The sequence below is a fragment of the Salvelinus fontinalis genome, chromosome 1 (assembly GCF_029448725.1).
Source record: "Salvelinus fontinalis isolate EN_2023a chromosome 1, ASM2944872v1, whole genome shotgun sequence".
NCBI lineage: Eukaryota > Metazoa > Chordata > Actinopteri > Salmoniformes > Salmonidae > Salvelinus > Salvelinus fontinalis.
Window position 1 is genome coordinate 73,965,723 of NC_074665.1, and position 11,165 is coordinate 73,976,887.

Sequence of the window (11,165 nt, forward strand, 5' to 3'; positions counted from 1 at the left end):
TGATAGTTTGTTGATGATATGGACACCAAGGAACTTGAAACTCTCGACCCGCTCCACTACAGTCCTGTTGATGTTAATGGGGTTCTGTTTGGCCCGCCTGTTCCTCTAGTCCACGATTAGCTCCTTTGTCTTGCTCACATTGAGGGAGAGGTTGTTATGCTGGCACCACACTGCCAGTTCTCTGACCTCCTCACTATAGGCTGTCTCATCGTTGTCCACTGTTGTGTCGTCAGCAAACATAATGATGGTGTTGGAGTCGTGTTTGGCCACGCAGTCGTGGGTGAACGGGGAGTACAGGGGGGGACTAAGTACACACCCCTGAGGGGCCCCAGTGTTAAGGATCAGCGTGGCAGACGCATTGTTGCCTACCCTTACCACCTGGGGGCGGCCCATCAGGAAGTCCAGGATCCAGTTGCAGAGGGAGGTGTTTAGTCCAAGTGTCCTTAGCTTAGTGATGAGCTTTGTGGGTACTATGGTGTTGAACACTGAGCTGTAGTCAATGAACAGCATTCTCATATAGGTGTTCCTTTTGTCCAGGTGGGAAAGGGCTGTGTGGAGTGCGATTGAGATTGCATCATCTGTGGAGCTGTTGGGGCGGAATGCGAATTGGAGTAGGTCTAGAGTATCCGAGAGGATGCTATTGATGTGAGCCATGACCAGCCTTTCAAAGCACTTCATGGCTACAGATGTGAGTGCTACGGGTCTGTAGTCATTTAGGCAGGTTACCTTACTGTTCTTGGGCACAGGGACTATGGTGGTCTGCTTGAAACATGTAGGTTTTACAGACTCGGTCAGGGAGAGGTTTAAAATGTCAGTGAAGACACTTGCTAGTTGGTCTGCGCATGCTTTGAGTACACGTCCAGGTAATCCATCTGGCCCCGCAGCTTTGTGAATGTAGACTTGTGTTTAAAGGTCTTGCTGACATCGGCTACCGAGAGCGTTATCACACAGTCATCCAGAATAGCTGGTGCTCTTGTGCATGCTTCAGGGTTGCCTGGCTTGAAGCGAGCAAAAAAGCTTGTCTGGTAGGCTCGCGTCACTGGGCAGCTCGCGTCTGGGTTGCCCTTTGTAGTCCGTAATACACTGCTCAAAAAAATAAAGGGAACACTTAAACAACACAATGTAACTCCAAGTCAATCACACTTCTGTGAAATCAAACTGTCCACTTAGGAAGCAACACTGATTGACAATAAATTGTACATGCTGTTGTGGAAATTATAGGAAATTAGCAAGACACCCCCAATAAAGGAGTGGTTCTGCAGGTGGTGACCACAGACCACTTCTCAGTTCCTATGCTTGCTGGCTGATGTTTTGGTCACTTTTGAATGCTGGCGGTGCTTTCACTCTAGTGGTTGCATGAGACGGAGTCTACAACCCACACAAGTGGCTCAGGTAGTGCAGCTCATCCAGGATGGCACATCAATGCGAGCTGTGGCAAGAAGGTTTGCTGTGTCTGTCAGCGTAGTGTCCAGAGCATGGAGGCGCTACCAGGAGACAGGCCAGTACATCAGGAGACGTGGAGGAGGCCGTAGGAGGGAAACAACCCAGCAGCAGGACCGCTACCTCCGCCTTTGTGCAAGGAGGAGCACTGCCAGAGCCCTTCAAAATGACCTCCAGCAGGCCACAAATGTTTATGTGTCTGCTCAAACGGTCAGAAACAGACTCCATGAGGGTGGTATGAGGGCCCGACATCCACAGGTGGGGGTTGTGCTTACAGCCCAACACCGTGCAGGGCCTTTTGCATTTGCCAGAGAAGACCAAGATTGGCAAATTCGCCACTGGCGCCCTGTGCTCTTCACAGATGAAAGCAGGTTCACACTGAGCACGTGACAGACGTGACAGAGTCTGGAGACGCCGTGGAGAACGTTCTGCTGCCTGCAACATCCTCCAGCATGACCGGTTTGGCGGTGGGTCAGTCATGGTGTGGGGTGGCATTTCTTTGGGGGGCCGCACAGCCCTCCATGTGCTCGCCAGAGGTAGCCTGACTGCCATTAGGTACCGAGATGAGATCCTCAGACCCCTTGTGAGACCATATGCTGATGCGGTTGGCCCTGGGTTCCTCCTAATGCAAGACAATGCTAGACCTCATGTGGCTGGAGTGTGTCAGCAGTTCCTGCAAGAGGAAGGCATTGATGCTATGAACTGGCCCGCCCGTTCCCCAGACCTGAATCCAATTGAGGACATCTGGGACATCATGTCTCGCTCCATCCACCAATGCCACGTTGCACCACAGACTGTCCATGAGTTGGTGGATGCTTTAGTCCAGGTCTGGGAGGAGATCCCTCAGGAGACCATCCGCCACATTAGAAGCATGCCCAGGCGTTGTAGGGAGGTCATACAGGCATGTGGAGGCCACACACACTACTGAGCCTCATTTTGACTTGTTTTAAGGACATTACATCAAAGTTGGATCAGCCTGTAGTGTGGTTTTCCACTTTAATTTTGAGTGTGACTCCAAATCCAGACCTCCATGGGTTGATAAATTTGATTTCCATTGATAATTTTTGTGTGATTTTGTTGTCAGCACATTCAACTATGTAAAGAAAAAAGTATTTAATAAGAATATTTCATTCATTCAGATCTAGGATGTGTTATTTTAGTGTTCCCTTTATTTTTTTGAGCAGTGTAGTTTTCAAGCCCTGCCACATCCTACGAGCGCCAGAGCCGGTGTAGTATGACTTGATCTTAGTCCTGTCTTGACTCTTGCTTGTTTAATGGTTCGTCGGAGGGCATAGCAGGATTTCTTATATGCTTCCGGGTTAGAGTCAGGCTCCTTGAAAGCGGCAGCTCTAGCCTTTAGCTCAATGCGGATGTTGCCTGTAATCCATGGCTTCAGGTTGGGATATGTACGTACGGTCACTGTGGGGGTGACGTCGTAGATGCGCTTATTGATGAAGCCGATGACTGAGGTGGTATACTCCTCAGTGCCATTGGATGAATCCCGGAACATATTCCAGTCTGTGCTAGCAAAACAGTCCTGTAGCATAGCATCTGCGTCATCTGACCACTTCCGTATTGAGCGAGTCACTGGTACTTCCTGCTTTAGGTTTTGCTTATAAACAGGAATCAGGAGGATAGAATTATGGTCAGATTTGCCAAATGGAGGGCGGGGGAGAGCTTTGTATGCGTCTCTGTGTGTGGAGTAAAGGTCGTCTAGAGTCTTTTTCCCCCTCTGGTTGCACATGTGACATGCTGGTAAAAATTTGGTAAAACTGATTTAAGTTTGCCTGCATTAAAGTCCCCGGCTACTAGGAGCGCTGCTTCTGAATGAGCATTTTCTGGTTTGCTTATGGCCTTATAGAGTTAGTTGAGTGCGGTCTTAGTGCCGGTCTGTGGAGGTAAATAGACGGCTACGAAAAATATAGATGAGAACTCTCTAGGTAGATAATGTGGTTGACAGCTTATCATAAGGTACTCTAACTCAGGCGAGCAATACCTTGAGACTTCTTTAATATTAGACATTGCGCACCAGATGTTATTTGCAAAAAGACACACACCCCCACCCCTCATCTTACCAGACCTAGCTTCTATGTTCTGCCGGTGCAAGGAAAATCCCGCCAGCTCTATATTAGCCGTGTCGTCATTCAGCCATGACTCAGTGAAACATAAGATATTACAGTTCTTAATGCATCGTTGGTAGGATGATCGTTAATCGTAGGTCATCAATTTTATTTTCCAATGATTGCATGTTAGCAAGAAGGGCGGATGGTAGTGGGAGTTTACTCGCTTGCCTATGGATTCTCAGAAGGCAGCCTGATCTGTGTCCTCTTTTCCGCCGTCTTTTCATCACGCAAATGACACGGATTTGAGCCTGTTCCCGGGAGAGCAGTATATCCTTCCAGTTCGTGGTGAGTAATCACTGATGTCCAGAAGTTATTTTTGGTCATAAGAGATGGTAGCAGCAACATTATGTACAAAATAAGTTTAAAAATGAGTTACAAACAATGAAAAAAAAATAAAAAATAGCACAATTGGTTAGGAGCATGTAAAACGTCAGCCATCCTCTTCGGCGCCATTTTATACTGTATATTAGGACTATTAACAGCTTTTCAATAATTTGTGAAGCATCTATGAAGGCCTTGTAAAGGATTTATGAAGGTGTCATAAAGACATAGCAGTGGACAGCATCTCTGTTTTCTCCTCTTGTGCTGTGGTGTGGATGCTGAACTAGTTCTGTGTCAGAGGAGGCTGGTGGGAAGAGCTATGCTATACTGACAGTACAGCACACTCTACTCTTGCAGTAATGCCCCTTAAAAACAACTACAATACATGAATGCTGTCCTTGCCTCTGCTTGATCAGTTTGAAAACAAATGTTTGACAACTCGCAATTTAGAATAATGTTTTTAGTAAGGGCTTGTGCATTTGGTTTTCATGGTGTATATCAGTGGAGACTGCTGAGGGGAGGACGGCTCATAATACATTTTTTAAATGTTTTATTTATTTAAGTCGGTTAAGAACAATTAAAAAATCAAGAAAATTAAAATATAGGACAAAACACACATCACGACAAGACACCAACACTACATAAAGAGAGACCTAAGACAACAACATGGCAACACAGCATGGTAGCGACACAACATGACAACAACATGGGAGCATCACAACATGGCAGAAGCACAACATGGTAGCAGGACAAAACATGGAAAAAATATTATTAGGCATAAAAATGGCTGGAATTGAGTATAATGGAGTAAATGGAATGGTTTCAAACAGATTAAAACCATGTGTTTGATGCCATTCCATTTGCTCCATTCTGGCCATTATTATGATTCATCCTCCCCACAGCAGCCTCCACTGGTGTATATGCATATGACTTTTTAATTTTTTAATTTAACCTTTATTTAACTAGGCAAGTCAGTTAAGAACAAATTCTTATTTACTATGATGGGCCTACATCTGCCAAACCCGGACGACGCTGGGCCAATTGTGCGCAGCCGTATGGACTAGCCCATGTCTGAATATATGTAGGCTGTTTAGTGTCTAGATAAGTGTAGTGTGTATAGTAAAGTATCATGCTTAATGTGAGTGCCTAGCACAATATCGTACGGAGATGTGTCCATAAATACAGTGACTGAAAAAAACGTGTCAAGGTAAAATGCCAGTAAAATAGCGACACCTGTCTCAAATCGCATAGCTCCGCACCTCCCCCTGGCAATGCAGCAGAGCAGACCGGTCGTTCACGTGTACTCAATTTGAATAGTAGGCGCTCACTGCGCAGTCTTCATTGGTCTCCGTGTTTTTTTTTTAGCATACGATGATGGCACGTGTTGCCATGTGAGAACGAAGCGAATGAACCAGGGCTCGGTTTCCTTTTATTTTAGGCTTAAAATTATTTTGGGAAACCAGAAAAATTGTTACTCACAATTGCTATGTTATATGGCATAGGCTAGACAATAAAACAAATGTTATTTTCTCACAAAGGAGTCATACCGCCTATAGATTATTGTTTGATGCCCTGAATAGCTGGTAAAATAAATAGGCCTAAAAACACATTTGTTCCTAGAGAAATTGGGGCAATTGTCAAAGTACATTTTGACACTGCATGCGTAGCTGTAAGGTACTGTCACTACACACCAACTCTACCAACATTTGCTTTCCTAAGTGACTGTCTAAGTCTAACGTATGGATATATATATATCATTGAGGTTGTTCCACCCTCCCAACACGTTTTCCTCTAATTTATGCAGGGTTACAACAGATATATAATTCGGTCAACCAATGGTATATCATACCTTGCCTACGTTGCTCAGAGAATGTTAATATTCATAATGGGATAGATGAAAAGCACCAATCAGAACAGGGCTATTGTATATTTTCTACTCAAGAGGTGCGGTTTCTGTTGACCAACAAAACGTTTTTTGTTACGTTATTTGTGGAGTCAAGTCATACTCTGAAGAGGTAGTCTAATGTCGTGTCGTTCGCTGTTACATTGTAACATTTAGCCAAATTGCAGTTTCTCTAACGGATACTTTTGTTTCACGGAGAGGATATTCTGTTGCATTAGCCTATGCTTCATTGTTGAAGGAGCATATCTTAAAATTTGTTTTTGCGTAATTGCCGTAAAAAATGTCAGGAGAGCCGATCACCACCCCACTGGAAACCTTCATGGGGTCACCGGGTGCTTTTCCCGTGGTATTGAAGAAAATAATGGAAATGCCCCCACCGAATTTACTCGAGGGCGACGATGGTAAGTCTACTCTAGATGCTTCTCTGTGTGGGGTTTGTACGCATCGTTTGTTCTAGGAAAATAATTGAGAAGAGGCCGAATTGTGCCGGAGAAAGCCGAATGCGAATACAACGTATGCAATGTAGGAAATTGGTACACAGAATCACACCCTTTCTATCTGTTGTTTTTATAGTGTTATTATCTACAAAAATTCAACTATCCCTTCATCTGAATTGAAATTAAAATTGGGTAGCTACACTTTAATTATGGGGTTCGCAGACAGCACACCATTTTTAATGTCAAGTGCACAAGTGCAGTGAAATGCCTTTCTTGCAAGCGCCAACAACAATGGAGTAATCAATATCAATGTAGCACTAAAAATAACAAGGTTAGTTGACAGTAAATTCCTCTCTAAACCTCATCACAACTCCGTAACTTTACTGGAACCACTATTAGTAGGTCACATTTTTCTGTCTAGTAGTGTCAAGGTTCACTTTAATACCAAATTCTGATGTAGTATTTCATCATATCTCGTCCATTGTTTGAAACAGGAAGCCTGCATGATCATACTTGTGGGCTAGATTGTCACATGGACCACTTTCTTTATATATGTATGTGTGTGTTCTGAGTGTTTTATCCACAGCCATTTACAATCTACTGAATTACCATGTCAAATAATCCCTTTTCCAATGACTCTTCTCCTCCATTTGTTTTATCCACCCTGCCATAACTCATAAAATAACCAATGCTTTTCTGTTTTGCTGCCACAGACAATGACAAGGAGAAGCTGCTTATGGGGGACAATGTGGACCTTGAAGGAGGGAGTGGGATGGGTCCGTCGGCCGCCCTGACCCCTGCCATCTGGGATAAGACTATCCCGTACAATGGGGAGACCTTCCACCTGGAATACATGGACCTGGAGGAGTTCCTCATGGAGAACGGCATCTCCACCTCGCCCTCGTCCCTGGACGATGCGCTCAACATGGAGAATGCAGGGAAGACAGAGATGCCCACCACCATGGCAGCCAAGCCCAAGAGAACCCCAGCCGCCCCCATTTCCCTGCTGCCCATCCTGGAGCTGGATCAGTGTGAGGAAGAAGGGGTCACTATCACCCTCAACAGTATTGACATCGCAGATGACACAGGTAGGCCAACTTCTGTGAGACCTTTAGAGCCTTATGCATATACATATTAGTCTGTTAGTGTTGTTACACTGGTAGTTACATGGTATAATGTGTAAGTAATACAAAAAGTGAGAAAAAAATGCATTAAAGATCAAAGTAAACCAAGTAAGTTGTTCTCGCTTCTGCCATAGACAGTCAGATAGTCTGAGCACCAAGGACACACATGTACAGGGAAACACATGCTGGTGTGTTTTGAATGTCATTCAAGGCAGTATGCACTGTCGCTGGCGTAGATGGTGGTGAAAATAGATCGTAGCTATGCTGACCAACAGACGTGGGCTGGGCTCCGTGGAGGCCATCCTTATCAAGTTAAAGACTTCTACATTTGATGTCTGCCAATTTGAGTCACTGGATTTATTCTAATCTACTCCAGTTCAGGATATAGCCAAATATATGGTTCTGGAACAGGACTTGCAGTCTCGCATAATAGAATGCCTCATTTACACCAGGAGCATTTATTTATCAACCCGTAAAACTAATAGTAGCATTTGCACATTAACCCAAACGGTATACTTGAACCCTAATGCTTGGTCACCTGTGTCTCCCCCACAGAGGTAGTGACAGACAAGGACAGGCTGACCCCTGAACCCACCGACCCAGAGGAGATTGAGGTGGACGTGAACTTTGACCCAGATCCTACCGACCTGGTCCTGTCCAGTGTTCCTGGAGGAGAGCTGTTCAACCCACGCAAACACAAGTTCTCAGAGGAGGAACTCAAACCTCAACCAATGATCAAGAAGGCCAAGAAGGTGTATGTACCTGAGGATTCTAAGGTAAGTAAATCAGAGACATGGAGAATGGAAATGTGGGTTTGGTATGTAGGTAGGTGTACACAGCTTTTTCTAATTCCAAGAAGAGGAATTGGATTTTGTTTATAATTTTTTGTTGTTGTAATATTTAATTTTGTATTCCAGTACCATCACTTAGTTCATAGAGCATTCAGCCATTTTGAAGGTTGCTTTAAATAACTTATCACCAGTGAGGAAAAACAAGTTTGCTTTTCAAGGATGCTTTCAATAACTTAGCAGCGACATTGAATTGAAAGCATGCCCTCAGCATCAAGATCGCTTTCAATAATAACCTTGTTCTCTCTCTCTTTCTCCCGGTACTCTCTGCTCTTTCTCTTTCCCCCTCTACACCTGTCTCTCCTCCCCAGGATGAAAAGTACTGGCATAGGAGGAAGAAGAACAATGTGGCAGCGAAGCGTTCCCGGGACGCGCGGCGACTCAAGGAGAACCAGATCACAGTGCGGGCGGCGTTCCTGGAGCGCGAGAACACGGCGCTGCGACAGGAAGTGGGCGAGCTACGGAAGGACTTTGCCCGCAGCAAGAATGTCGTGGCCCGCTACGCGGCCAAATTCGGAGAGCTGTAAGGGACCAAACACAGACAACCGCTGGCCGGTGCACACAGATTGCATCAGCCAGTCACTTCATTTTGGTCAGGTCACTATGTAGTAACATCCTTAGTTTGTGGTCAGGAATCAGTTGTGAATACCCACTGTTGCGCTTCATGTGAAAATGAAATGTTAACCCTCCCCTCCCCTCTTCACCTTTTTCTCTTTTCTTTCAAGTGCACCGCTGGAAGACAAGTAGGCTACTAATGATTTTATTTGTGGCGAAACAGTGAATAAATGAGTCGAATGGATTGATGGATGAGATGATGAAGAAGAACAGGAGGAGGAGGAATGTGGAAGACCCCTGCTTATTGTTTTTAAAACTTGTGTGAGTACATTTTCATATTTAAGTGCTTATTTCAATGCACTGCAATGAGTGTATTTTTGGTCATGTTTTGTACACCATTGGCCAGTAAAAAGATAATTGTGTTCATATTTTGAGGGATTGAAATTGGTGGTGTAAGGGTGGGTGACATTTTACTAAGTAAACTGAAAAGGATTTTTATCTTTTAGGGTTTTAGTCTAAACTAGCATGGCTTATACTTTTACTCTAAACTTTGGTCTCAATGGGACTTCCCCTGCAAAAAATAGCAGGGTAAATAATATGCATAAATAACCGTCAAATCCAATAACTAAAGTTAATCAGGGGACTATTACTGCTTGGTAGAAGTTTTAAAACCATGTTAGGAAGACCTTCAATACAAATCTCTTCCTGTACAAGTACATGTTAAAACTTGCTCCAAACTGTACACAATGATTTGTAATATTTTAAAGTCTCTATCTTCAGTCTATTGTCCACTGCTCTTGGATCCTTGTCATTTCAAGGAAATTGATTCACTCTTCAGGTTCTCAGTGTTTTGTGGTTTTTATTAAGAAATGCTTCAAAAAGTGGTGTACAGTATAGAACCCACAAAAAATGTAAATAGTAGCAGAGCTATATTTTCCAGACCTTTTCCTTAGTTTGAAATATAACTCGATACAAAAATATTATAAACCAGTTGACTTATATTATAAACCAGTTGACCGTATCTATGACATAACTGTGCAATTTATGAGTTTTATGCAGTTAGAGAATGTGTTCAACCAAAAGTAAAACTCCAACCTTACTCCTGTTTACTACTTTGGAATGCTTGGAAAGCAATTTATCCAACTTCTCTGGGACCTTGATCTTCTACAGACATGCAGATATGGACAGTTACCACACTCAATGTAAAACGGTGAAATGTTATTGTGCTTGTGCTCCGTCTGCAATGAGTAGATTATATTTGAGTTACCTCATATGAAACCGGAAAACAGGCTACACCTGAAATTTGGTTAAGTTTGTGTATGTTGAAGTTTTTTAAAATATCTTTTGATAAATGTTGCTGTTTTTGAAATTCCTTTTGGTAAAGCCAGGAGGTTTCTCAACTCATCCATGTGGTTTGAACTGGGCCTCACAGTTTCAACAAGGACCTCACAGTGTCTTCAGCCGAGTCATTGCGATGCCCAGTGCCCAGTGTCTGTTTACATTACCATATCAGACCCCAAAACTCAAGTCTCTTTTCAGGGTTTCTGTCTCCTGGGTTTTGCCCTTTGGCCTGTGTGTTTCCTTGTTACCAAGCTCGCTTGTCACGTTCCTAATACCTGCTGATGTAATAAGAGGAAAATAGGTGATTGCAGTGCTTCCAGCTCATGTTTGGGAAATTCTTTGAAGATTTACCTTTGGAAAGTAGTCTGGATTTTATTTTTGTAAAGATATTTGATAGTTGGTTTTGTGTTAACAAATGAGAACCTCATTCAAATTGAAAGATTCATTTATTGGTTGTTTGCTAAATCTGGACAAGATAAGACAACCCTGTGTGTGTTAGAGGTCTTCCAGTCTTTAGACTTCTCTCTAGGGTCAGTTTCCAACTAAAGTCATTGTTACCCTGGCTTAAATAACCAGTATTTTCTGCTCTTATATATGAATTCCGTTATAATACACTATAACTGTAGGTCAGTGCTCAAAGCTGATATCTGCACAAAATTATGTGTAACATCATTAGGGCTTTCATTAATAATGTAGGAAAGCGTTCCAAGATTTTGATTTGGAAAAGCTGGTAGACGATGTAAGTTTATGGAATATAAAATAATATATTGATTTCCATAAACCAGTAAACAATGTCAGTAAAACACTGACTTGATTGGGTTACCGCTAAACATTAGCACACTTCCTGACATGTTCAATATTTTAATATTTTTTGGGGAAAAGTATTATGCTACAACCTGCTACAACATTTTAAGAAAATGTGCACATATGTTATACAACTGGTGCAGGGAAAATTCTTAGAACTGTTGGAGAATTATCTAATCTTTTTTTTTAATGTTGTATACAAATTTTGTGCCATTTTATGTGTGGATAACATATGCCCTGTATATGAATAAAGCATTGTTGAAAACTGA

At 43.0% G+C, this 11,165-nt stretch overlaps 1 protein-coding gene across 1 annotated transcript; it reads left to right on the forward strand.

The window, feature by feature from the left end:
- The first annotated feature begins 5,806 nt into the window (after positions 1–5,806).
- On the forward strand, positions 5,807–11,165 carry LOC129861519 (thyrotroph embryonic factor-like). Its single transcript, XM_055932894.1, has 5 exons — positions 5,807–6,188; positions 6,938–7,312; positions 7,904–8,124; positions 8,508–8,719; positions 8,922–11,165. Exons 1-5 carry the CDS (start codon positions 6,068–6,070, stop codon positions 8,941–8,943), a joined length of 951 nt encoding a protein of 316 aa, XP_055788869.1. The 5' UTR covers positions 5,807–6,067; the 3' UTR covers positions 8,944–11,165.